At 53.7% G+C, this 27,222-nt stretch overlaps 7 protein-coding genes across 7 annotated transcripts; 6 read left to right on the top strand and 1 right to left on the bottom strand.

The window, feature by feature from the left end:
- Positions 1-655: 655 nt before the first annotated feature.
- On the top strand, positions 656-1,637 carry VTN00DRAFT_7877 (uncharacterized protein; the record flags this gene model as incomplete). Its single annotated transcript, XM_069434668.1, has 2 exons — positions 656-1,196; positions 1,276-1,637. The coding sequence occupies 2 exons, from the start codon at positions 656-658 to the stop codon at positions 1,635-1,637; spliced, it is 903 nt and encodes a 300-aa protein (XP_069286143.1).
- Positions 1,638-3,645: 2,008 nt separating this feature from the next.
- Positions 3,646-5,116, top strand: VTN00DRAFT_7876 (uncharacterized protein; the record flags this gene model as incomplete). The annotated part of the gene is made up of 4 exons (XM_069434667.1): positions 3,646-4,218; positions 4,277-4,471; positions 4,551-4,968; positions 5,049-5,116. 4 exons carry the CDS (start codon positions 3,646-3,648, stop codon positions 5,114-5,116), a joined length of 1,254 nt encoding a protein of 417 aa, XP_069286142.1.
- Positions 5,117-7,303: 2,187 nt separating this feature from the next.
- Positions 7,304-8,069, top strand: VTN00DRAFT_7875 (uncharacterized protein; the record flags this gene model as incomplete). The annotated part of the gene is made up of 3 exons (XM_069434666.1): positions 7,304-7,759; positions 7,846-7,897; positions 7,957-8,069. The coding sequence occupies 3 exons, from the start codon at positions 7,304-7,306 to the stop codon at positions 8,067-8,069; spliced, it is 621 nt and encodes a 206-aa protein (XP_069286141.1).
- Positions 8,070-8,347: 278 nt separating this feature from the next.
- Positions 8,348-12,139, bottom strand: VTN00DRAFT_7874 (uncharacterized protein; the record flags this gene model as incomplete). The annotated part of the gene is made up of 10 exons (XM_069434665.1): positions 8,348-8,379; positions 8,451-8,565; positions 8,643-9,063; positions 9,123-9,569; positions 9,618-9,779; positions 9,832-10,003; positions 10,064-10,538; positions 10,595-10,777; positions 10,840-11,692; positions 11,847-12,139. The coding sequence occupies 10 exons, from the start codon at positions 12,137-12,139 to the stop codon at positions 8,348-8,350; spliced, it is 3,153 nt and encodes a 1,050-aa protein (XP_069286140.1).
- Positions 12,140-14,689: 2,550 nt separating this feature from the next.
- VTN00DRAFT_7873 (uncharacterized protein) lies at positions 14,690-20,015 on the top strand (the record flags this gene model as incomplete). Its single annotated transcript, XM_069434664.1, has 3 exons — positions 14,690-15,476; positions 15,533-16,016; positions 16,076-20,015. The coding sequence occupies 3 exons, from the start codon at positions 14,690-14,692 to the stop codon at positions 20,013-20,015; spliced, it is 5,211 nt and encodes a 1,736-aa protein (XP_069286139.1).
- Positions 20,016-21,680: 1,665 nt separating this feature from the next.
- VTN00DRAFT_7872 (uncharacterized protein) lies at positions 21,681-22,960 on the top strand (the record flags this gene model as incomplete). The annotated part of the gene is made up of 3 exons (XM_069434663.1): positions 21,681-21,935; positions 21,990-22,102; positions 22,162-22,960. The coding sequence occupies 3 exons, from the start codon at positions 21,681-21,683 to the stop codon at positions 22,958-22,960; spliced, it is 1,167 nt and encodes a 388-aa protein (XP_069286138.1).
- A 411-nt stretch (positions 22,961-23,371) lies between these two features.
- On the top strand, positions 23,372-26,808 carry VTN00DRAFT_7871 (uncharacterized protein; the record flags this gene model as incomplete). Its single annotated transcript, XM_069434662.1, has 6 exons — positions 23,372-23,549; positions 23,621-24,281; positions 24,374-24,436; positions 24,493-24,659; positions 24,733-25,316; positions 25,381-26,808. 6 exons carry the CDS (start codon positions 23,372-23,374, stop codon positions 26,806-26,808), a joined length of 3,081 nt encoding a protein of 1,026 aa, XP_069286137.1.
- Positions 26,809-27,222: the final 414 nt, after the last annotated feature.

Genomic DNA, 27,222 nt, shown 5'->3' with positions numbered 1-27,222 from the left:
AACTTCCATCATTCGCCTGTCCAATTGTTGCCAGGTTTCTGCGAAAGACTCCGTCCTTGGCAATATTTACTGACGTACTTGAGTCGGCCTCCCGTCGCACTACATGAAACGGCCCAGGTACCTACCGCGACAAACAAGCTAGCCGGGATATGAGCCCTCCATTAGATAAAGGGTATAATGTATTTCAGCAAACTTTAACCTTAAAGAAAATCCAGACCATCATTCTGCACCACAGGGGTTAGCATCGACGGCATCAGCCGAGAGGTTCAGCGTCTGTTCTCTAGGTGCCGGATCCCCTGGTCACCTGTGTCTTCTGCTACCCCGTGCACGGTTCATGCGGAGCACCATCAACCAAGGTTCCCCTTCAATTAGCAGAAACGTTGCAGTCGTATCGCATGCCCTGATCATTTGGTCTGCTCTTGTGTTTACTTTATCTTCTTCTGTTTGTCTCGCTGTGATGCTTTTTCAGAGCTGTAATTTAGTTTGACATATATCTACTATGCATATACACATACCCCTCTGTTTCTGTTAATCTGTCTTATTTACTTCCACAGGAGTTATCTCTATCATATCCCCTCCTTTGAGGGAAGGACTGACATTTTTTACCATTTTGCTCACCACGGGAAACCTTTTCTTTTCGATTACTGCACCAACCATGGCATTCTATCGGATCCTAATGGTTTTCGTCTTGTTTATAGCGGCTGTGGCTGCGCATAGTACTACCAAATGCAACGGCCACGCCGAGTACTGCAACCGCAGGTACTCGAACGTCTCTCTGATCGGGGCTCACGACTCTCCATTCGTCGGGCCCCTGCCTCAGCAGAACCAGAATATTGAAGTCACCGCGCAGCTCAACTTCGGCATCCGCTTCCTGCAGGGACAGACTCACCAGCATCCTGAGAATGGAAAACTGGAACTGTGTCACACATCCTGCCTGCTGGAAGATGCCGGCAGTCTCGAGGATTTTCTGCGAACGGTCAAGACATGGATGGACAACAACCCGAACGAGGTGATTACCTTGCTCCTCACCAACGGTGACAGCCTCCCGGTCAGCAGGTTCAATCAGGCGTTCACAAGCAGCGGCATCAAGCCGTATGCTTTTGTCCCACCCTCGAACCTGAAAGCCCTTCCTATGAATGCCTGGCCGACGTTGAAGGAGCTCATTGATAGTGGAACTCGCTTGGTGGTGTTTCTGGGTAAGTATGCGGACGCAGCCCTAACGCCGTCATTATCAGGGATAAAGAAAAGTAATAGATCTAACTCCCTGAATAACAGACTACGGCGCCGACGTCACCACGGTACCGTACATCCTCGACGAATTCGCCTACTTCTTCGAGACCCCGTATGACGTGACAGACTCCTCATTCTCGGACTGCAGCATCGACCGCCCCGCCAAGGCAACCCCCGACGGACGGATGTATATAGTGAACCATTTCCTCGATGTCGATATCTTGGGGATCCTCGTGCCCGACAGACTCTCTGCGAACAAGACGAACGCTGCGACGGGTCCCGGGAGCATTGGCGCCCAGTCTGACCTGTGTAGGTCGATCCACGGACGCATACCGAACTTCGTTCTTGTTGATTTTGTTGACCAGGGGGATGTTCTTCGGGCGCAGGACGCGCTTAATGGGTTATAGAGAAGCATGACGAGTCGATTATGAGTACTAGTAAAGAGTGCTTTGAGATTTTTTAACTCCTTGATAGCCCTATAGTGTTGTCGGACTGCGCGAACCTAGCAATCCGAATGTATGATGATGAAAGCTCTGATTATTCGAATCTACCTAACTATCTGACCACTATTTATGCACTTAGGGGTCAAGACCTTCCGAATACTTCTTTGTTTAATGATCCCGAGACATTTTCGTGAAATAACAAAGGAAAATAGGTGGTTTTAAATATAGACAGTATGATCCCTTTATTGCAGGGATTATAACCTTCGAGATGCCTGGATCGGCGTGTGCTGAATAGGCTGATAGGTCTCTTGGTATACCACTAGGGTATAGTGGTAATATTCGGCTGACAAGTGTAGAGACAAGTGACATGTTCACGTAGATTCACTGTAATTAGTGGCACTGTACCGATGGACTGTTGCAGATGAGGCAGAGAGTGTCAATATGACGAATATCGATATGTGTGTTTTTTGAATGTGGGAAGCAGTAGACCAGGTCGATAACATGGCTAGGCGACTGGGCCCGAAGCCCTAGAGAAGGGGAAAACTTCGACAAGTCTTCAGTCTGAGCATAAAACATCACGGAACAGGGACTTGTGAATTCTAAAATTTCGGGGCAGTTGATAATTCGAAAGCCAGAGAAGGAGATGTCGCAGTACGGAAGACGACATACGTCCGATATCAAACCCCTTTTTGAAAGAAGGCTCTGCTACCAAAGTTAGCTATCGTACCGATACTGTTTCATGCATCAAGCCACATGGGGATTTTTATTGAATACTATGATGTGAAGCTGAAACGTTGAGTTTTACTTTGGACTCTGACAAGACATAACCCCACCTTTCGGCCCTAGGCATCTGCTCTATCACCGATTAGACAGGCGATTGCTTAATTACATTCGACTGCCCCTTGCTTGCAGGTGTCACTTGCAGAACCTTGATAATCATCTTCCTAGCCTGGAGGGCTAGCGAATTTCTGTTTCTCCGATCCCATCCATAGATCCGAACCCATATGACTGCGCCGGAAAATGAAGGGAGATATGTCCTGCTTGTTAACGAGCCCATGGCTACTATCTTGACACTAGCCAGGGGTCTAGGCTCTCCAGCTCACGCACATGCAGCCCAAGGACCGAGTTCTGATGCCAACCGATCAAAGTTACACTGCTAAGACTATTTACGGTGCATCGAGCAAACGTGAAACCAGAAAAAAGCAGTACTCTACATTAAGATACCAGTACATTAGGTACTCTGCGCAGCATGCGGTCCTCTCGTTTTCCATGTCCGGTGTCAACCGTGATAGAGTTTAAAGACTATGAGTTGTCCCCCGCAACAGCTGATTTGGAGCTTTAATCCAGCGTGACAAGAGGTAACACGCAAACAGGCCTGTCGGCGACCAGGATCCCCCTGCAGAGTTCCACGCTTGAGAAAAACTCCACTACTCATTATACCATGCATCCAGGATCCCCCGCAAAAGGCATACTAATAATTTTCCGGTTACATCGTCGGCCTAGCCTCCGCACGTCTACTTGCTTATTTGGGAGAGTTCTTTAAAACGGGGTACATATATGTAGCACTATGATACATCAAGAAATTTCTCCGTCCCGTCAGCCACTTATATTTCAAACACAATCAGCCCCACGACACCGGGATGAGATTAAGTTATGGAGAAGCTTCGCTTATCCTCACCCCAGGGTAACATGGAGCTTGTTTACTCCCGACACGCGGACTGGTCCGAATGGATGGAGATCGGTCCGGTCGTTTCATGTTGCTTACTATCGACATGCAACTCTACCTTACCACTGTATAGCCCAAGCGATGTTTCCTAACCATCCTACTGGCGATAACTCGATCGCATGTTGCAGGCTTGTTGTCTTCATCATGCATATATATATATATATATTGTCTGTCAATGGTCGCTTATAGACGGCGAATTTCGTCCGCGTTTCCTTGTAAAGGCCTCGAGAGGCATCCAGTAAAGGGATGAAGCCATTTACAGGATTTTGGGCGCTCTGCACATTATCTGGTCTCGCAACGGCCTGGCTTCCCGGCGATCACAGGGACATCGAGTCCATCGACGGGCGGAACCTGTTTAATCGAACCGTTCCCTCGTCCTCAGCAGCCGACAAGCGATGGCTCCCCGCGTCCGGCAAGATCCGCGGCGTCGATCTGGGCACGCTCTTCGTCTTCGAACCCTGGATCGCTGAGTCCGCCTGGAGCGACATGGGCTGCGGCGGGCAACAGTCCGAGTTCGACTGCGTGTCCCATCTGGGCCAGAGTGCGGCCAACTCGGCCTTCCAGAGCCACTGGAGCTCGTGGATCACCAAGGACGACATCACCCAGATGCAGAGCTACGGTCTGAACACGATCCGCATCCCCGTGGGGTACTGGTTGCGGGAGGACATCGTTTACAGTGACAGCGAACATTTTCCCCAGGGCGGCCTGTCGTACCTAGAGCAGGTCTGCGGCTGGGCCGCAGATGCGGGATTCTACATTATTATCGACCTGCACGGCGCGCCGGGGGCTCAGGTGGCCAAGAATGCTGATACGGGGCAGGTGAGACTTGTCATGTCTATCTCGAAAAATATATGTCTCATGCTGACTACTCAACCAGTATGCCCCGACCGCCGGCTTCTACGTGGACTATCAGTATGAACGAGCGCTCAAGTTCCTTGAGTGGATGACGACCAACATCCACCAGAATAACGCCTTCCGCAACGTGGGCATGCTCGAGATCGTCAATGAGCCGATCCAGAACGCCGACCAGGTCTCATCGATGCGGACGAGCTACTATCCTAACGCATTCAAGGTACGTTTCTCTACCTGAAGACACACAGAATGAGAAAGAGGAAGAGAAAGTGAATATATATTCTAAAACGACTCTCCAGAGAATCCGCGCAGCAGAACAAGCCCTCGGCATCACCAGCAACAACCAGCTGCACATCCAGATGATGAACGCACTCTGGGGCTCCGGCGACCCCAACGAATCGCTCACGGACCTATGGTTCGCCGCGTACGACGACCACCGGTACCTTAAATGGGACGGCAGCGTGGCCGTCTCAAAAGATAACTACATCTCCACGTCCTGCAACGATAACCGCGGCGGCAACTGGCCCACGATCGTGGGCGAGTGGTCTCTGAGCCCGCCGGACGACGTGCAGTGGAACTCGGACTGGGCGCCGGATACGAACAAGGATTTTTACAGCAAGTGGTTCGCGGCGCAGGTTATCGCGTACGAGAAGCAGGATGGGTGGATCTTCTGGACGTGGAAGTCGCAGCTAGGGGATTATCGATGGTCGTATCAGGGTATGTACGACAACAACAACTGTACTGGCATTTGCAATCTTGACCATCTGGACACTGTTATTAACACTGAGAAAATTCAGATGCCGTTGCCGCCGGCGTGATCCCGACAAACATCGACGATGTCTACAATATGGGAGTTTGCGGGTAAACATTCACCTCTTTAGGCACCTGAAAATAGTTTTGCTCATCTCGTCATCACCTTACAGAGGGAAAGATGCTTATATGTATATATTTGTATCTCCAAAAACCTGCATGTAGGGGAGGTACTCACTGTCATAAGACCACAATCTGGATGGATATATATTTATTTCACACGGTCCCTAGTTATTTATGTCAGCAGGGAACCTTCAACGTTTTTATATACTGCACCGTACATGCTACGAAATAAGCTCTGCGAAAATGTAAATAGTAGGTAGCGAATCATGATAATAATCTCCATGGATGTTTCATGTAGGATGTACAGTACATAGACCTGTATACCTACATAGGCGGGTAGAAGTAAGGGACGATCCATGATTGGCCCACCCGCCGACGGGAGATGATCTCCGAGCTTAGATAAGAAACAGACTCTCAAGATGCTAGTGTTGCATAACACGCACGAACATGGGGTCCGGGTCCAGTAAATAATAAAATATCAATACTTGATTCTTTTAGGTACATCCTTACCTACCCACGTATTCCGGTTTCTCCAAGCATGTATTACAAGCTCTCCATTAGGATAGTGCAGGAGATAGGACTTTGGTTGGACAGACTACCTAAACCGGCTCATTTAACTGCTGTCAAAAGGATTCCCGGGTCTAGAACGTAGTTAGCTATGCCTCGGGGGGGATTATCCATCCAATCCATCCGTCGCAAGAAAGACACCCCGCAGCGAGAAACGTATGGATCGACGGTGGCTTTTCTTCAAGTGACCAACACGGAGCAGACATTGCAGCACGCAGTCGAAGAACTTGTCATACCTAATCGTTAGGTAGAATGTGCTGGTTTAAGGTTAAGTGGGGCCCGAAGAGTATCCTTTGCAGCTTCGCTTAGAGACATGTACCTAGGTATCGAGGCTGGGCATAACGAATAGCTCCTCTCACGGCATCGTGACCTATATTTGAATGATATCCGAAAAGAGAAAAAACAAGCGCAGGAGACAAACCAAGAAGGGATTGAGATCACAGGATTACAGTAGTAAGTAGGTAAGCAATGACCACCAGACCTGACTCTCTCCAAACCAAAAACAAAACGAAAAAGGATCGGTTGCACAAACCATTCCTATATCCCAGGTGCTTAAGGAGCGTTGATAATCATTAACAGAGAAAAAAAAAGCATATCTTTGGCACTTGGCCTTGCTGTCCACTCTACTCGATCCCTCGAGAGCTCGAGTCGACCTCGGGAGCTCCGGTGGTCGTCCGAGTCGAGTTCGGACACCTCCTGTAGGTGCCCTCCCCACATCCGCCAGTAAATGCAGGGTCCAGACACTCTGTAAATGTAAAACACTGTAGCCAAGAAAGAAAAAAAAAATCAGAACAAATACCTAGATCGCAGTACTCTCGGAAATTCACAGCACGTGGCTTCCCTTCCACCGCCCCGAATACGATGCGATGCGAATGTTACGGGGTTCGGCCTGGTCCCGATCTATCTACCTAACCTATCCACCTATTTGGGCTGACAACCCTTTGGATCTTATTCCAGTCCAGTCCAGCTTGGACGATTGGAGATCTACATAGACGCGATCGAAACCCGAGTCGAGAGTCCGGATGGACACGGATCATACAGTAGATTTACATGTACATACGATGAAGGAAAAATCTCAAAATACCTATCCAGCGCTGGCCCCGCCCGTCCGCTTTCCCGCTGTTTACCTAACTTTACTGTAATGACAGCACGCACGCGGGAGGAGAGTGATGTGAACGAATAATCACGACGTACAGTCCACGACCTCGCCCCTCGTTTTGCTTGGCGCGATGATACACACGATGCACATTCCAGAACGATTGGAGATACGAGGTTGATCTCTGTTTCGTGTTTCGGGATTCCCCTGGCTTAGAAAGCTTGGCGGAGGGACCCGAGTCAGCGAATGTCCGCCGGATCCCCCTCGAGTAAAAGAATAGGTAATGTATGATAACCCAGGTTGGATGCGCAAGCGAGGAATGAAGAAGTATATATATATATATATACCTCGAGCGGCCCTCCATGTCAGATCTTTTGATCTGCAGGACTGGACCAGGCGAGAGACATACATTTTTGAAGCCGTGTGTTGATTCCAATTGACCGCCTGACTTCTTATTATCATTACATACTTCATATCTCGAATATCGTAGTATATCATCCGATATACAAGACCAACATGGCCTCCCTGATCGCCTCCCTCCTCCTCTCCAGCCTCGCCCTCGCCGCTCCCGCCCCCGCCCCGGCACCATCCCCCCCAGGGATCCCCTCCGCCAGCACCGCGCAATCCCAATTAGCCGCGCTGACGGTCGCCCCCCAGGGCTCCAGCGAAGGCTACAGCCGGGACCTCTTCCCGCACTGGATCACCACCTCGGGCGCCTGCAACACGCGGGAGACGGTGCTGAATCGGGACGGCACGAACCTGGTCATCGGGTCAGACTGCTACCCCGACTCAGGCTCGTGGTATAGCCCCTATGACGGGGCCACGTGGACGGCCGCCAGCGACGTCGATATCGACCACGTCGTGCCACTGAGCAACGCATGGAAGAGCGGCGCCAGCTCGTGGACGACGGCCAAGAGGCAGGATTTCGCAAACGATCTGCAGAACCCGCAGTTGATTGCGGTGACGGATAATGTATGCAGATCCTCCCTCCGTGTATCCAATATGATAAGACGTCCGGAAGGGTTATAGACAGGATCAGCTGACAGGATCCAAAACAGGTCAACCAAGCAAAAGGAGACTCTGGTCCGGAGGAATGGAAGCCCCCACTGCGTATGTTCCCCGGTGCCTGTTGCCGTCCATATGCAAGTTATATACTAACTGATCGACAGAATCATACCACTGCACCTACGCCCGCATGTGGATCAAGGTCAAGTACGTCTATGACTTGACCGTCACGCAGGCCGAGAAGAATGCTCTTGTGCAAATGCTCGATACATGCTGATCAACGAATCTGATCTCAACCTCCCCTGTGATTTCTTGTCTGTTCTCAGGGGTGCTTCCTCCCTCCCACACGTTTATGCGATGAACTAAAAGGAAGATCGTCCGTCTGTGTTCCTCTGGAGGTGTCTTTCTATTAGCCAGGCACATTTTGAAACTGCTCGCTGTAAGAATTATATAGTACTATATAGCACGGTCCGATCGACCAAGATCAAAATTTATCTTCTAGCTAGACAAGCTCACATGTTTGACGACTGGTAACAAAACCCTGCTCCTTCACGCTCACTCTTCTATCTCTACCTGCATTTGGCCTTCTGCAAAGTGAAAATGTTTGTCAGCATTATCACAAGCATAAAAGATAAAACGAAGCGTGGATATGACGCACCCCAGAGCTTATTTGCAGACGCGACAATAATTTCCGCTTTGGCAAGCAGTTTCGCAGCGTACCTCTCCGCTTCCTTGGGATACTGCTGGTGTTTTTGTGTTTTACGCGGGTTTGCCTGAGAATTAGAATCCCCAATATCAGCAGGTATTCGAAGAGACGACTTGGAACTTTCACCGATCTTGGTATGCATACCATCATCAGCACAGGAACGAGATCCTTCGGATCCGCCTCTGCAAGTGCCCTCACACTGCGAAATCCGTTCTCTCGCAACACCCGAGCTGTCCAACTCTTGACATACGCAACCTGTGCCATCTCCAAAAGATCAGCGCGGGCGCCTGCTTCCAACCTGTCCCGCATGTGGTCAAGAACCGCGGCGAGCATGCCCCAGCCCATGCGTTGGCAGAACTTGATCATGCCGGCCGCGAAGCCGTGACAAGTTTGAGCGAGGTTCTGGACCACACCGCGGGGAATGTGATAACGGCGGGCGATGGTGGATATCGGGACTTCATTGCATAGATCGCGGAGCTGGAAAGCTGTATAGGCGCGCTTGTAGATCCGGGCCTGCTTGATCTGAGCAGGAGTATTTTCTTTCAGTGAGGCTCCACTCTGGGCCCTGGACGGCTGTTAGAATCCTTCCAATTCGGCAAAATAGGAGATGGATTGAACACATACATTGCGTTTACAAAACCGGGATTCACACCAACAAATTGCAAGGCCCGCACTCCACTTTCGTCAAGGTTGTCAACCTGATCCCGAAAGGTCGGCCAGTCTATATCAGTTGAGAGGGCGACCTGGAGCGGTGTGAACATGTAGAAAACGTGCATTTCTCCGTCCATCACAAAAGCCTGCAGAGCCCGCGTGAGTTCTTCGTAGACGAAAGCGCCATCCTCGGGCGAAAATGCAGAGGCCACGATGGCCTGTCCAAGCTGGGTTGGTTCGTACGAGCCATCATCCTTTAAGCGCAAGAGCTCTTCATTAACCAACTCCTCAAGGGTCGAATCCATCATGCTGTACAATTCCTTTTTATCCAATGTTCTGTAGAGGAGAGTACATTTGATGTATTCCTCTATCGCGTCGCGACCAGAGACCAGTCTGGTTGCGATTGCTTCCAAAAGCGCCCTTCGGTATGTGAGTGAGAGTTTTGCAGGGGCAAGTCGGGCATCCAACCTTTTGACACCTCTCTTTCCTGGAGACAGACAGCTCTCAATTGCTGGCGTCTCTGCTTCCAAGAGATCGGAAACGGCCTCCAAGTCAGCCTTCTGACAGATGAGGTAGGTCTCGCCAACCTCATCTTTGCCCTTGCGCCCAGCTCGACCACGCATTTGACGTCTAGACGTATGTCAGTCCCCGTATTTACACTGAAGGCACATGCGACACGTACAGCATAGCCGGCCCAACTAAATCTCGACCCATCCGAGCACCATTCAGGATAACCCTTCTTGCTGGGAGGTTGACGCCTGCCGCAAGGCTACAGGTAGCTACAAGAACCCTCAGAACACCCTGATCGTATGCCTGTGCGATCAGTTCCCGCTCCTCGGTAGTCAGTCCAGCGTCTGAGGTGCTGTCAGCTTCTCGGCACCGGCTTTTCGCTCGCAGTACGGCGATTTACTTACGATGGAAGGCAACCCCTTTCACTATAGTGGTTTCAAAAACCGGGTCGAGGCCACACGGGAGACTCTGAAGACTGGCAAGAAGATCAAACCTTTTATCCAAAATATCAGGGTCCACTGTGGATGGCTCTGGCATTGCCTCGCTAATGAGGGCAGCATTTACCTGGCAGGTCCGTCGACTGCTGCAGAAGACCAATGCGCCGTACCCTGCTGTTGCTGTTTCGACGGCCAAGGACACCATCGCATTCGTCATCGGGTTTTCCAACTCCCTGAAAGTGGACTTTTCTATCGTCCGATGGGGAACTGCGGGTTCCTCTGAAGAGGTAGAATTTAGTTGAGAAGCAGCTCGAAAGAAGCCCTTCGAGTTAGCTGCGGGATATATTGCGTTATCGTAGACCAAATATTCCTCGATCGGAACCGGTCGATACTTGGAGATGTAGTAGTTCGCATTGAGCCACTGAGCCAGCAGTTCCGTATTCTGCGGGCCCAGTCAGCGTACAGATCCTCTACACAGAGTGGAAAAGCAAGCCATACTGAAAGAGTCGCACTCATGCCAATGATCTGGACGTCCTGTTGCAAAAGGAGCAGCTTTGTGACAATTAGTTCTAGTAGATAGCCGCGACCTTCATCGTCAAGCATATGGATCTCGTCCAGTACGATGACACCCAGGTCATCGATATTGCACTCCTCTATGGCAGTGTTTACGAGCGAATTGGCCTATGTTCACGATCAGAAACGCGGGGTTGAATCTAAACGTCATGGACAGACATAGGGCTGACCTTCTCTATCGTGCAGACCGCAATGTCCGTGTCAGCCCATGTAGATCTGGTCTTACTGCCGCCAAAAAATCCAGTCACCCGGATCGACCTCTGCGGTTGCTTCCGCCGCCGTCGAGACTGTGCGGGATCAGCATCCTCATCCTCGTCCTCCGGGACATTCTTCTCCACGTCTTGCACGACGCGTCTCAGCCATTTGAGCTTCTCCTGGACCAATGCAACGTAGGGGAGCACCAGGATGGCCTTCTTGAACGGGTTCTCGATGATCCTCTTCAGCATCAAGACGTCTGCTACGAGAGACTTGCCTCCGCCGGTGGGAGCGGAGTAGACGAGGTTCTTCTCGCCCGTGAGATGGCCGCGGGCGAGCAGACACGACGCCTGCCACGGGTAGATGCTGTTGATGCCCAGCGAGGCAAAGTTAGCGACCAGAGCGGGAGGTAGTCCATACCTGGGGTTCTGGAGCGACAGTAGGCCGTTCTGGCTGGGACCTGGAGTTGAGGGGACTGCTATCCTCTGCGAGTACTCGGACGGCTCCTGGTCCGCGGTCACGGAGCCGGGCCCAGGGCGAATCTCGCTAGCGGCGATGCGGTTCCTGCGGGTGGAGGCAGACGCGCGGACGAAGTGGACAGAAACATTATTATTGTGGTTAATAATGTTTGTGCGGCCGGTGCCAGGGGCGTCGCGAAAACCCTCATGTCCATGACCCTGTTGGGGGTTGTCGTGGTGGTCGCCCGCGTACGGTCTCTTGACGCCTGCCTGCAGGGTTGTGTCGTAGGCCTGTCTGCGGGCCAAGTCGACAGACGTGGTGAAGCCATGAGTCTGCAGCGGCTGGCCGGACGCCTCCATCATCAGGCGTCTAGCAGGAAACAGTCAGACGACTCGACGGTCATGCTTCTACAGACCAGAGGATTACTGCAGGGTTTGTTCTACGGAGAAGCGCAGGAGGATGGTGCGGGAGCCGGGGTCGCAGGATGATAATAAACAATAATAACGGCGGTAGTCGTATTTACCGCAGATAGTGGGCAGGACTCGATCGGCATGGATGCAAGGCAGGTGGGGAAACGGCCATGCGCAGGTGCGCACTAGTAGTTACCTGTTTGGGAGCGCTGCCGCCTGAGGCAGCTACCAGCCCTGCGCGGAACGTTCCTGGATCAAGACCAGCCAACCGGAGCGCGGTGGAGAGCCACACTCTCCGCCTATCACGGTAGGCGCGCCCGAGGAAACACAGCAACAGCCACACCTCCGCGTGTCTGTGCACGGCCAGATTGACGGTCGCAAGACTGCCGAACAGCAAGGAGAGCATCGTTCCTAGGCACTTCCTGCCTTCTGCGCTGCCGTTCTAGCGCCGTCCACGTCGAGGCCCCCGACCCAGTCATATCGCCTGCTAACCAGACTGCGCGGCTCTGACTGGCCAACGCCCCCTGTCGTCTTGGCCCCGTCCCCGTCGTCTCCAGCAGCGATCTGTCACGGGCGTGCCAGTCTGCTGGTGTCCCCCGAGTCCTGGTTGCCGTGATGACCGTTTACCGTAACGAGGTCGCGACCAGGCCCGAGAGCAGCCTGTTTTCCCTAGGCACCGATGTACCAGATCCTCGTCCTCATGTCCTCTGTGGATCGGTGATCTCTAGACTGCCAGGGAGACAGCATGAATCCCGAAATAGCGGTGATCTCCACCCGCGACAACCCCCCGACTGCTCACAAAGCCAACGTCGATGACTTGATGAGGCTCGGGCAGCCCCAGCGTGACAGATTTCCAAGGTCACAACGGAACAAAATTGTGTGCCGCTTTAAAATCTAAAATAATCATGAGCGTCCCGCCGTCCCCTTGCTCCCCCAGCCGTGCAACCTTACACGCATGGAGAATCGCCAGATGCGTTCCGACCAGCCGATAGTGGCCGGGGATAGCTCGGAGAACCTGCGTTCGCCATGTGTCAACCAAACCTTCTTCTGGATGATGCCTGGGCGTGTTCTACGGATGATCAATCGATGGTGTTTTTTTTTCTGCAAAAAGTGAGGATTCCCATCGTCGTTGCGTTGGGATGCATGCAACACGGCGGGACGTCTGAAGATGGTCAGAGCATGTCGTTCAAACGTGCCTCGAGCCTAGCCAAGATGGGGCCCCTCAGGACGTTGGTGTGGCAGGTCGTGTGGCGACTTGTCCAGACAGCCGCCATCTATCCACGGTCGAGCATGGAGGAATTTTCCTCAGGCCGAGGGCCATTGGGCAGGCACAGCGTGGATGGCGTTGGATACTCGTGGCATCACGATTTAGGCAGTCGAATAACAAGAGTCTGGCCGTCGTCGTTGGCAGCCCGCCGTGCCGGACCGGGCCAAAGTGGGCAAAAAAGTTGGGGCATGAACAGGGGAGGGGTCAAGCTACCTGGTTTTATTATTATTATTACCTCAAGCGTCAGAAACAGTGCGTTTCGAGTCGCATGTCCGTCGTCTTCAGTCCGCATCCATTGTTCTGCGCTTCAAAGCCCTTTCCCTCCCGTAGGACAGTAGAGAGAATCTGGCATGGATGCTCGGCCAGGATGACTTAAAAAATAACCCGCCCGACAGCGCTACTTGTAGCTAGGTAAGCTACCTACCTAAGATATGCTGCACTGCTGCATATCCATATCAGATTCATATCTCGCACACGTCCTCCAGGCTGCAGTAGAGAGCACCATATCCGACGCACCCTGCAGGTCTAGTGTCTAATTGCTTGTTGTACTGTACTCGACCTCCTCCAGCATCCCCGTCCTCGAGCATCTCTCCTCTGGCTGCGCACTGCTGTAACTGCGTACATAACCGCATTCCTGGCCGCCCGTGCCCCTCGTGCATCCATCTTTCCGGCTCCCCTGTACGAACTCGTAGAGGTGTCCATGATACTCCTCTCTCTCTCTCCGCCAGCGTAGCTCTTCCTCCGCGAGCCCTGCAGTCTTCAGCGGTGACAGACTAGATATCCCGCTCCCGCACGCCGCAGATCATCCAACCGCCGGACCGGCGCCCCAGAGCAAGGGACAAACGGCGTCAAAGCCAGAGCATGCTTTCAGTGGTGTCTGGTGGAGGATCCGTCATATTAACATATTGGGACTAGGGGCTGGGACATCAACGGGATCCTGGGCGGGTTTCCAGAGTCTCTTGTGTTTCTCTTCCTCTTCGTATCTCTCTTTCTCTTCTTGCCTTTCTTTCCACTCCCCACGAGCCTGGACGGACGAGTGGGCCGCCCTGCGCTTCTGCCGCCGCCGCCGCCTCTGACGCTTGTTCGTCTACATCTCTCTAGCCTTCTCTCATCTCACACTCTTCCTCTCCTTCTCCTCCCCATATTCCTCTCTCTCCCTCTCCGTCCTCTATCCCCCCTCTTACTTTCACCCTCTTCCCCCCCCCATCCCCCCCCGTTCTCGTGTCAGTTGCGACTCGAGTCTCTTCGGGGGTTCTTGTGTTGCTCTCCCTCCTCCCTTCCCGCTTCCCTCACTACCTTAAGTCTCGCGCTGGGCTTATTCCCCATCTGGTAGTAACTCGACTCTCGTCACTCCCGGAGGTGGATCTTGATATCCATATCAGCGCCCTCCGCCCTCAGGCTTCATAACACCACCCTTGCACATTCTTCCTGTGGGATTTTGGGGTTTCCCTCCCACGTCCCGTCAGGCGCTGGGTTCCGCTTCCTGGTGGTGCTCGCTTCTCTCTGTACGTTCCTCGAGCCGCACCCTAGCTCTAAATGATCGCATTCCCGCCACGGCCCGTTTTTTGAGCTTGCATTCTCCGCGTCTGGTCCGTGATCCCTTGACCGTGGCCACCGACACCAGCGCCGGCGTGCATGCAGCACCAGGCCATCATCAAGCTGCCTGTCTGTCACGCTTGAGGCAGCGTGATGTCCTCTGACAGATCAACTCCTCGAACCTTGCAGCAGAACCCCGTGACATCCGATTCCACCTTGTCCGGTGTTGGGGCGGCTCCGAGCAAGCGTCGCCAGCCCGCGCCCAACCACGCCACCCGAACTGAAATTACCGACGCGCAGGCTCCCCGAGGATTCGCATCTGTTAATGGCCCTGAGTCTCAGCCAATGACCGCTAGCACGTCGTCGTCGTCGTCCGAGGTCGCGGGCCCCGACCCGGCCAGCTCCTCCACTGCACCTGCTCCGTATGGCACCCGATCGCGAGGTCGAAACGGCGCACCACGCCCCAACTATGCGGAGGATCGAGATATAGACATGGACTTGGAATTGACTGCACCCGCATCGAAGACCAGCAGTTCCAAGCGCAGCGCAGCGGCCTCCCAGAATAATAACAGCAATGGATCTCCTGCGGCAGATAGTGACAAGGCGTCCGGGGTCCACACACGGAAAGGCCAGGCGACTGCGAACGGGACGAGCTCTAGCTCCGGAAAGGATGCGATTCCAGGCACGTCGACCTTCTCTGCAAACCCGAATGCTGGCGGCAACTCGTCCTCCGCGTCCAGGAAACGGAAACAGCCCCCTAGCGGTACTACAAGTTCCGCCTCCACGAATGCTCAGACCTCGTCGAAGAAGATCCTAACGACGAACCCCGCGGGAATTCGGGGTCAGAGTGATTCCAATATGATGACCTTTGAGACACACGGAGCCTATCTGAAAAATGGCAAACTGAAGGCTGATGACGGCACGGTACTTGCGGTGAATGGTTAGTCTCTCGTTAACCCCCGGAAATTTCACGTGGATATTAACGATTTGTGTCAGACCATGTCTATCTCATCTGCGAGCCCCCTGGAGAGCCGTATTATTTGGCGCGAATTATGGAGTTCCTTCCGTCGAAGGATAATCCAGCGGGGCCGATTGAATATCTGCGGGTTAACTGGTACTATCGACCACGCGACATCCAGCGCAAAGTTACGGATACTCGTGTGGTGTTCGCGTCTATGCACTCGGACACATGTCCTTTGACATCTCTACGCGGGAAGTGTCAGATTTTACATCTGTCGGAAATCGAGGATCTCGACGAGTACAGAAAGACCAGAGACTGCTTCTGGTATGAGAAGATGTTTGATAGATACATACATCGCTATTACGAGGTTATTCCGACGAGCAAGGTGATCAACGTCCCGAGTAATGTCAAAAAGGTCCTCGATGAGCGCTGGAAATTTGTCCTTGTTGAGATGGGCAGGCGAAAGGAGTTGACGAGTGCGGTGAAAACGTGCAAACGGTGTGGTCTGTACGCTGCTAGGTACGTGTTTTGGCCGCATATCGCATATACCAAGTTCACAGCTCTGACAATGACTTCAGCTCTGATTCTGTTGACTGCGCTGTTTGCCACAATACGTATCACATGTATTGTGTGCGACCGGTCTTGACGAAGAAGCCCGCTCGAGGGTTTGCGTGGGCTTGTGCTGCTTGCAGTCGTGCTCAGGAACGGAAGCTGGAAGCGCGAAATACCCCAATTATTGGAGACGCGCCGCCTGAAGTGGAAGAGGAGCCCTTTGATGAAGAAGAAGATGAGCCCCCGGGGCCAGCCAACGGGACGGGTGTTAGCACCCCGGTTCCCGTGGAGGAACAGAATGTTCCCCGGCCTGCAACGGCAGAACAGATTGCGCAGGCCAAGTTGTGGCCATACCGGTACCTGGGAATTCACTGTCGGGTCGAAGATGCCCTGGATTATGACGACCGAATATATCCCCGGGCCAGCTCTCGTTTAGGACCGCGCCACCAGGCGAACGTCCCTCAGTGGCACGGACACCCTGTTGAATATGTCAAATCTTCCGAGATCAAGAAGAAATATGCTAAAGGCCAAGGCAGTCGCAAGGATGTTAAACTATCCAAGGAGGCTCTTGCTGCTCTCGAGACGGAAAAACAGGAAAAGGCAAAACGCCCCAAATGGGTCATGGATGAACCGCCTGGATACATAAGGCGTGGAGAAGATGAGCCCGTTTCCGTAGCAGGGAAGGAACTTCGGACGTCGACATTACTCTGGAAAATGCCGGACGCCTCACAGCTTCCGTCCCGTGGCGAAGACGATGCCCCTGGCGCTGGTCTTAGCGAGGCGGATCGTGAGAAATTCATCGATGATTACATGAACAGGGCGAAGGAAATCGCGCCTGAGATAGGTGTTGAAAAATATTCTACAAATTTCCTCGACAAAGCGCTCGAGTTCCTTTACTCAGAGAGCTTCAATGTGGAAGCTGCTCTTGCGAGGCTGAGAAAGATCAACAAGTACTCAGATCTTAAAGAGCCTCATCTCCGCCCTGAGGAAGTGAAGCTGTTTGAGCAGGGCGTTGCGAAATACGGGTCCGAGTTGCGAAGTGTTACGAAACATGTCGGGACCGTTCCGCACTATCAAATCGTCCGGTACTACTACATGTGGAAGAAGACACCCCGCGGCCGCCAAATATGGGGTAACTACGAAGGAAGACGGAACAAGAAAGAAACGAAGCGATCTGATACGGTTGCGAAGCTGGTGGACGATGTGGCTGATGACCAAGACGATTCTGCTTTCGATAATGACAAAGCCGCTGAGAAGAAGCGCGGTTTCGAGTGCAAGTTCTGCTCCACGCGAAGCTCTCGACAGTGGCGACGCGCTCCTGGCGTCGCGCCGGGAACGACAATTCCGGCCGAGTCCTCATCGAAAAAGGACAAAGGGCCCCAGCTCACCGTCGCTCTTTGTTTGCGATGTGCCTTGCTCTGGCGCAAGTACGGCATTCAGTGGGAAAACGTCGATGAAGTCGCAAAGAAGGTCGCCCAGGGTGGTACCAAGGCATGGCGTCGACGTATCGACGAGGAGTTGCTGGCACAGCTTCTCGTCTCCACCGAAACTCCGATCAGTATCAACAGTGCTACTGCAGCAACTGCAGCATCGATCGGTGTGAATGTGAACGCCACCCCCACTCTTAACACCCAAGTTGTCCAGGAACCTGCGAAAAAGAAGGCCAAAACTGCTGATAAAGACAAAGATAAAGACAGCGGGGCAGCCTCAACGAGTACTTCGGTGGAGCCAGCTCCGAAGAAGAAACAAGCCGCCGAAAAGGCTCCCGAGCCTCCGCCACTGGTGCCAGATCCACCAAAGGCGAAGACATTGCCCTGTGCGATCTGTAACAAAATGGAGCCGATGGGCGACCAGCACCTCTCCTGTAGAGACTGTCGCTTGACGGTTCATCGGGGTTGCTATGGTATCAGCCCGTCCCGCAACTGTGCGAAGTGGCTCTGCGATATGTGCTCGAATGACAGGAACCCGATGATCTCTACGTGCTACGAATGCGTTTTATGCCCGGTTACTTGGACAGAGCATGAGTTGATGGAGCCGCCAAAAGTGTCGCATAAAAAGAAAACCGACAGAGAGCGCGAGAAAGAGAGGCTGGAGAAGGAGATGGTCATCGAGGCCATCAAGCTCTACCGTCAGAGACAGGAAGCGGTGGGAAAGCCTATAGGTCCCAGAGAACCGCTGAAACGGACAGCCGGCAACAACTGGGTCCACGTTATGTGTGCAGTCTGGAACCCGGAGATCAAATTTGGCAATGCCAAAGAGCTGGAACCAGCTGAAGGTTTCGGGCTGATCCCAGCTGACAGATACAGGGAAGTGTGCAAGATATGCAAGACGAACAAAGGTGCATGCGTTCCCTGTCAGTACACGGGCTGTAACGCACGGTTTCATGTCGGTTGCGCGTTCCAGGCCGGGTATACGTTCGGGTTCGACGTTACTTCCATCAAGAGCTCTCGAAAGGACGCTGTCAATACCATAAAACTCGGCGAAGAGACCGGATATGCTACAGCAGCTATTTGGTGCTCGAGTCATGGTGTACAGTCAGCCCATGAGATGAGTGAGCCCACCGACCAGGAGAACGTAAACGCCCTGCAGCTCTTCGCACAGACCTACAAGCAAGCCGATCTCACTTTGACGGGAACTGTCCGAAAAGCTGCCCACGTGCAACAGTCGGTAATCACATCGGCGCAGAACACCGCGTCAGGGAATCGACGAGTCTCCGCTGTGAACGGCATTGGTGTCCCTCACCATAAGGAAAATAGCAAGGGTTCACAGACATCTCCTGAGGCTGCGGCTGCACCAGAGGAAACCACCTTCGATTCCGAAGGGCATACTGTTTCTCGCCCGGCTGTCGGGGTGGAGACGAACAAGAAGTGTTACCGTTGCTCTTCAACATTTAGTCCAAGGTGGTGGCCTGTAGAGAATGTGCCGCGGGCACCGGTCGTCAATAATGGGACTCCGTTGATGAATGGAGTAGGCCTGAACGAACCCGTCGGTGGCAGATATCCCAGCGCCACGTCTGCAAGTCCTCCGTTCCAGACTCACACTCCCAGTCACTCGCAGAGCTCTCTACCGAGACTCAATGGGGAGTACAACACGCCTGATAGGTCGACAATGCACACCGCAGACGGGGCACATGGGCAACTTGGCACAGCTCTGTATGAATGTCACAAATGCCATATGAGGAAGCCAACGGCGCAGCCGTCCCCGGAACCTCGCCCGTCTCCGTACTTAGCTCAGCGCGGACTGGTTCTCCCGCCTCCTCGGCCTGCAGAATATCAGAGCCATCCGTACGGACCGCATGCCCATCCTCCTCAGCCAGAGGTCCTCCCGCGACCAATGGGCCCCGGTCAGCCTCCCGGAGGACCTGAGTGGTATCCTGGATATGACCCCCGACGTGGTGAGTACGGGGATTCCAATTTCCGCAACGGTATCCCTCCGCCTGGGCCGCAGCCCAATGGCATTCCAGGCCCTGGTTACCACGGAGGGCCTCCGCAGAAGCCGATGAACGGTTATCTACCGCCGCACCCTGGGCCGCCCCCGCCACACTATGCCAACGGGGTACCGCCGCCTCCTCAGTCGTACCCGACGCACCAGAGCCCGTACGCCGCTGCTGTGCCTTCACCTCAAGTCGCCCAGGCACCAAGGCCTCGCTCATACGGAGCCTCGACATCGCCACCCGATATCCACGCGAGCATGGTCCGGCACTCTCCTCAGCATTCACTGAGCGGTGGCCCTCCCCCGCCTCCCCGGGTGTACTCGGTGGACCGTGTGTTGAGCGCACCGACCCAGTCGCCTTCACTCTCTCGGGGCAGCGTCGATCCTCAAGTGCCCAGCACGCCTGGCAAGCAGGATGAGCCGTCGAACCAAGTAGCGAGACCAACGAGCAGTGGTCGCCATGCGAGTGCCAACGGGACCGGGAGCGGATCCGGAGCGAGCGCGAGCCCGTCACTGAAGAACCTGCTTTCATAGACCGGGATACGAACCTTTTTCTTTCCTTCTTTCTTCCTTTCGTGGCGCTGGATAGGATAGCAGAAGTTCCTGGACTGGAAACTTTGGGCTAGGGCACGGAGTGATGCGGCAGAGAATCTATTTTATCTGTACGATACCTGCGTGTTGTTTTGTCTTCTTTGCCTTTTTTTTTACCTGCCATGGCATGGAGCTCGGATTTGGGATATATCATCTGGCTTATGGCGTTCACTTCTATTGTCCTGTGTTCATCGTTGATAGTGGTGTTATATACGCCTTCTTCGCCCAGGCTCTCTTTGCGAGTATTTTTGCAGTGCCAGTCTGTCGGCCATGACATGACTGAAGAGAGAGCTAAAAAAGGAGAGGGTCTTCCTTTCGTCCCATTCCATGGTGTGTTTGGTCTTCGGGTTCAGAGAGAGACCGGGGCGTCTTCAGGGCGAGAGAGATTCAATCAGGAAAGAAACAACCATGTTCCTTAGCTAGTTGCATCTGCATGCATGTATACGGAGTAACAGTACAGTGAAAAAAGAGACTATTGTTGTATCCTGTTCCAGGACCTATCTATGCTGTAAGCTGGAGCGAGCGTAGGTCGAGAAAGTAGGGAGTGTAATGTGCCAATTAGGTAGCTACTATTAGTACAGAGTTGGAATCTGCATGGCTAAGTTGAGATCGGTGCTGCTGACGAATACCCACAAGGGTGATGGACGGAGGGAGCTCGAGCACGTGGGTGAGGCTGTGATGGGCGTTTTAAATTAGTTAGTTACGGGGCTACCTTAGGTAATGTACTACTGTATCAGGAGGCACCTGACCAAGGACTTGATCGATCGGGAAAAAAAAAGATCATGATGCTTAAGTTAGATTTCTAATAACTCAATCTCTATTATTCGGTTATTTATGGTAAATTGACTCAAGCGGAGGAAAAAGTAAATCGCGCATTGAACCTTCATCTGAAGTATTCTCAATAATGAGTCGATGCATGTCATGTCATGTCATGTCATGTGCGTATGGTTATTAGGTAAGTACTAATATCTGCAGATCTCATCTCCATGGATCATATCTTAGGTATGTAGGTACAGAACTGGGAAAAGGACAGGTAGGTTACATCTGGGCATGTTTTCCTGAGTCATTACGACGGACAATTACCACGTCGCGTGTATCTGTGCTCTCCCAACAGACCGGATACGGCGGGATCATTGGCTGGGGGCCATGGCCAGGCAATCTCGGGGCGCAGCGAATCCGGGGCGCGGAATGTGCCGGACGGGGCACACAGGTTGGCTTGGAAGCTTGAAGAGGGAAAAAAAAGAAAGTGAGACGGAAGAGAGATGGATGGATCACAGATCGTGCGATCTGTTTTGCGATGGTTCGGGAATTTTTTCTTTTTTAAACTTTTTTTTTCCTTCAATAATGTTTCTTCGCTACGGATGGCACCGTCTGAGCCACTGTGATCGATCGGACGGGGGATCGACACGGCCGTGGCACGTAGCGGTCCCGCGATGGGTGTGATGCCTGCCAAAACGGGGGATGGAGATGGGGACGCTGATAAGCTACGGTAATTAACAAGTTCTCAGAGAAGGCCGGCGTCGTGGAAGTTCGAGACTAGCAAGGGAGAAGAACCCTGACGCAACAGGGCTGGCACTGACGACACGAGTCATCACCGCGGGGCACGTCATGGCCGGGAGGAGAAAAGTGACATACATAAACGAGATCAATCCTGACCGAGAGCGACGACTCGACCAAAAGGCCCAAGAGGGTGTGCGGGCCCCACGGGCCCTGCAGCGCGCCGGCCAAGGACCGGTCGCATGCTTATCGGGTCCGGCCCCGCAGACGCACGCTGAGTGGCCGCCGCCCCTGGCCGCGCCGGCTTTGCAGGTCCTTCGTCGGCGCTTCCACGGCGCTCAGCCCTGGAGATCCATGGGTGGACGGGTGAGAACTGAGGTAACATGACGCCGTGCTGCAACGAACGCCTGGCTTTTCTAGAAAAAACCGGGAAGAACAAGGGCCATCAGCACGGGAGGGCTAGACATGTCTCCACTCCGCCCACCCTTTCGTCGTGGTCGCCCCATCTGGCGAGGGCGCTCGATCGGAGACACGTAGACTGTTTAGTGAGGTAGGCAGACTGTGCTCCGTCCTGTGCTGCTGAAAAAGGCAGGGTCGATAGTGCCGGCAGCCGCGCACCGTCGAGTCGCGGGCCTCGCATCGCCGGCCGAAAGCCCCATCGCGGGCATCGCCATAGGCCGGGCAAGCACTGCCAACCACGGCGCGTCGACCTTCTGGAAGGCCAGCAGAACCTCCTCCTCTCCTCTCCTCCTCCTCCGCCGTCCTCCGTCCAGCTTACGGGCGTCGGTTCCCCCAGGCTCGCAGCCCAACCGCCTAAGCCCTACTCCCACGGTCTGCCACACTCTCTCTCCACATCGCTTCTCCGTTCCGTTCTCCAGTCCTGTCCCTTTCCTATCTTCTTTCTCGACACGGTTCCGTCCTGTCCTTCCGCTCCCTCTCCCATCTCGTCCGCCCCGTACCTCCGACCAGCCACCTCTCGACCCGCTGCATGTCCGCTGCATAAACCACGTCTCCCTCGTCCGTCCTCCTCCCCTTCCCTCCTCTACCCCGGCGACCGGCCCAGCGCCCGCCATGACGTCGTGAGCGAGCATCCCTCCCACTGTCGACCTTTTTTTGCTGCGGATCCTGGATGTTTCGCGCAGCCGTTCCTTACCTCCTTGCGGGCGACGCCGGCGACGTTGACGCTACTATACGACCGAGTATTCTCCCGACCGGTGGAGGAGTCGCTGGCCGCAGCTGGACAGGTGCCTCGGGGGCATGATCCTGCTGCCGGTCTCGAGCCAATCTCCCTCTGGTCTCGACCGTCCTGTGGTTGGTGGTGGACTTTGGTTTGGTGGTCGTCCTGGCTGCGTGAGGCTCTGTCCGGTCCAACGACTGCCGGTCTCGGATAGCGGGAAAGAGCAGGCTATACAACACGACAGACAAAAGCATTGTCCCTGTGCTCTCCTCTGCCCGCTGCGGCCCTTGTTCCGCTGCCTCACGCTCCCTCCCTCTTCACGCCTGACTTGGCGCGGCGACAGCTTTCACGGATTCCTCTCGTGCGGTCCACAATTCCTAACAGACACGCCCTGAACACATTCTCTCACTTTGCTTCCACGCTGTTCATCTTGTCTACTCCATCCCTCCGTCCTTCGCTCTCTTGCTTGCATACGTTCTTCTCCACTCGTTGTCATTTGATTTTTTTTGTTTTCTATCGCGAACGCCGCATGCGCGCAGCAGACCTCAACCCGAGGATTTCATTTGTCATCTGATACTGCATCGAATCTTTCCATTGGCCAGGGCTTTCTGTCCCGATAGGCATGATGGACCGAGCCGAGTGCTGTGCCGTATACATTGACGACCGAGTCAAATCCGAGAGATGGGTTCGGAGGAACTCGTCTGACACTTCGGCAGTGTCGACTGCCGGTTCTTTTATCCTTGCAGATGAGCCAGAGACGCTGCTAGGGAACGTGGAGCTTCTCCTGGAAGTCTGCAATTCGAGTACGTACCACGCACCATTTACATCCAACTCACTGCACATTCGAACCTTTGCTGACGACGGCTACCCGCAGTCTACCTTTGTCACACGGCAAAGTCATTTGCTGGTAAACTGGCGGAATTGAACGAGCAATCCGGTAGTGACTGCAACCCGATATTCGCCTTTTTCGACGTTGGGTTCTCCGAAGATCGTCGTCGAACAAGCCGTGTCTCTGGGAGCGAGTTTGACGTCGCTCCGCCTTCGCCGCTTGCACCTCGGCGTGCATTGACGTTCTCATCGGAGTCGGAAGAATCGTACGGCCTGCAGCTGCTCTCACAGGTGTCTTCAGATATCCAGGTGCAAGATGGGCCCAAACTTATAGTCCCAGTTGCCATTTTGCGTTCCCCGGAGTCCGACACCAGTGGTCCGCGGGACGGCAGTGCCCAGCTCCCTCTAATCCTGAGACCGTTTGCTTCGCCTGGAGAGCCCGCCAACCTTCCAGCGGAGCAGCAGGGTGGTGATGTGGTGCTCTCAGAGCCAAAACAGATCGCTCGCTGCTTGGACGCGGGAGCTGTTGATGTCTTGACGTCTCCTTTGGAGAAAGCAAGAGTACATGGACTGATGGTTCATGCCTATCGTACCCGCAGAGCTGCTCAAAAGGAGCTCTCTGGCTTTCTGGCGAGTCGAAAGCTGCGAAAGCAGTCATGGGTCGGCGTGCATGACGACAAACCCTACGCGTATTTGAGAGAAGCAATGTAAGCATTTCGATGCGCCTCACACAGTCTTCCATACGGATGGAGACTGTGAATATTTGCTGTAGCCGTATTCGCGCTAACCATCCGTTCAGGGTGTCTAAATTGATGAAAGGGATCTGCAATCCTGAAGACGTTATCGATGACTTTCAGGATCGGTAAGTGATCGCGTGATTGGTACGTGCCTGATGCGCTTGCTGACTGTCTTGGGCAGCGGCTTGTACATTCTCGAGGAACGTAGGCCCCTGGTGGAACGTGAGATCGGGAACTGGTGCTTTTCAGCCCATGAATTCTCCGACGACGAGCTCGTGTATGGTGCCTGCCTCATGCTCGGACACGCGCTAAGTATGCCAGAGCTGGAGCCTTGGCGGATAAGTCCAGGTATGTTATTCGCCGATTCCTTGTCTCTGAGATCTAGGGGCCCTTGCTGGGCAGGCTGACATGTAGCTTGTAGGGGAGTTGCGTACTTTCATGTTGGCTAGTCGCGCTGCGTACAATTCGTTCGTGCTCTACCATAATTTTCGTCATGCCGTTGATGTTTTGCAGTCCATTTTCTGCTTCCTGTTGCATATCGGGGTCTTGCCACCTTACTCTAGCTACACGAAACCTGTCACCAAACCTCCAATCGCATCTCTGCTAACTCCGTTCGACGCTCTCACTCTCCTGATCGCAGCGATTGGCCACGACGTCGGCCATCCTGGCGTTAACAATGTCTTCCTTGTCAAACTCAATGCACCACTGGCTCAGCTGTACAATGACAACTCTGTGTTGGAAGCCTTCCACTGTGCAGCGTTTTCTCAGATTTTGCGTCGCCACTGGTCTTCGGCGTTCGAAGACAAGCGCCTGCGGAAGTTGCTGATCAGTTCCATCCTGGCAACCGACATGGGAGTCCATCACAAGTTCATGGAAAGCCTGGGGGACCTTCAAGAGAAATACCATGCAAATGGAGAAGTGGATGACTGGAAGCCGCAGGACAAGGAGCTATACAAAACGCTCCTTTGTGGGTTACTCATCAAGTGCGCTGATATCAGCAATGTGGTGAGCACCTGTTCTTTTCAACTGTACCACAAGGAGTTGTCGTCTAACAAGATGGTCTTACTAGGCTCGGCCGTGGCAGATTGCGGAGAAGTGGACAAACATACTCCAGGAGGAGTTCGCCAACCAAGGCGAGATGGAGAAGGAAGTAGGAATGGAAACCGCCTTGTTCGGAGGCCCTCCGGAACTTGGAAACGTCCTCAAGCTCGCCACTGGCCAGATCGGCTTCATGTCCATCTTCGCACTTCCCCTTTTCGAGGGCGTCAGCGACCTCTTGCCGCAAATGATATACACCGTCAGGCAGATAAAGTTCAATCAGTCCGTTTGGCAGCGGCTCGCTGATGAGCAGAAGAGGAAGGACTCATTGCATCCCGGAATTTTCAATGATCTTCCATACTCCCCGCGCTCCAGCAGTCCAGTTGAGCCGTCCCAGATCGATGGTCGTCGTGATTCATCAGTTCGACAGGACGATGCAACGACCAGCAGCCCCATGGCGGGCGAAGACAGACCGACTTTATACATGTCGCCTCGCTCGTCCCTCGAGTCGATTTCCCGGATTGCCCAAAACGGCGGCTCTGTGGGTCAAGGGCACTTAACCGGGACCACGCCTTCACTCGAGGTCCTAAATACTGCCCTGATCACCGAGACGTCCTCTCGCAGATCTTCGGGCGCCGGTCTTGGAGTCACTGCGGTGCCAAAATCCCGAGAACGGAATGGTTCTAACGAATCGACCGAGATCACCGGTACTGATGGCACGAGTCGTTCTCCACATGACTCCCCTGTCTTTGCAACCACCCCTTTTACAGATTCTTCCCGAAGTGGACAGGACACTCAGGTCGTGCCGATCCTCACAGAGACGCCACCAGAACGCCCGTGCAGTTCGCGTCACGGACATCATGGTCACAGTCGTCACTCTGGCCTTGCATCCGTACCCTCCACTTCCCATAGGAACAGCAGGGGCACCAGGACGCAGAGTGGCAGCACCTACTCGAACCCTGTCATGACGCCCATATCGCCAGCCACAAATGCTTCCAGTTTCCTCAGTGCTGAGGACAAAGATGATATTTCTACCCGGCTATTTCGCAAAGGTGAACTACCACCCAGACGCCAATCGGAAGCCAACATTCTTTCTCCAACCAGCCTGCCGACTTCCCTTCCGGCTTCCCGGCCCAACTCAGCTGGTATGTGCGCGTTTATCAGCCGAGAACGCAATGGCGACCATTATCGCGGCTCGTGTCATAACAACCATCATCACCAGTACTCTCCACATCGCATTCGGGACTGCCTCAAAGATCGTATAAGGACAACTGTCGTTGGCAACGATGTCTCCAGTCCTACAACTTCCACTATGAAGACTGGGAGCACTGGTCACGGAGAGCATTTGGGCACTGGTGAGCCTGCGCCGCGCACCGTCCCGAGGCGGAGGAGTCGACTGCGTCTGGCGTTTTGGAGACGCAGGCATCCGCACCACGAGGAGATCAGCGGTGAAAGTTGACAAAATCTTCCATCGAAAATCTCCTTCATGATTTGCATGGTGTTCTTTCTTTGGACTTGCCATGGTCGGTGTTCCGGTCGGGAAAACGGATGGCGAAATGACGGGTTGATGAAACGCTCTCGGTGACGACGTTCTGTTCACGAAATGGGTGCATGATCTCATGATGGTCAAGGTATCGGTTCCAGGGTTTTCATTTCCAGGTTTGAATGGTCTTGTTCTTGGCAAGATGCGCGGGGATCAGCTTCCCAAGTGGGTTTTCGTATCCAAGGTTCCCATATGCTCCAGTCCACTTTGTGTTTGCTTTCTTCCTTGATGGCGACGACAAGGATGACAGTGCTTTGTTGGCTGGCATGTCGACATGGGCTCTGAAGCGGGACGATTGACAGGACGGTATCCTTGTGCTTATTCGGGATG

This window comes from Thermoascus crustaceus (genome assembly GCF_041956765.1).
Source record: "Thermoascus crustaceus strain CBS 181.67 unplaced genomic scaffold VTN00scaffold_5, whole genome shotgun sequence".
Classification (NCBI taxonomy): domain Eukaryota; kingdom Fungi; phylum Ascomycota; class Eurotiomycetes; order Eurotiales; family Thermoascaceae; genus Thermoascus; species Thermoascus crustaceus.
The sequence above is the reverse complement of the archived record's forward strand: the minus strand, read 5'-3'. Positions and strand labels throughout refer to the sequence as shown.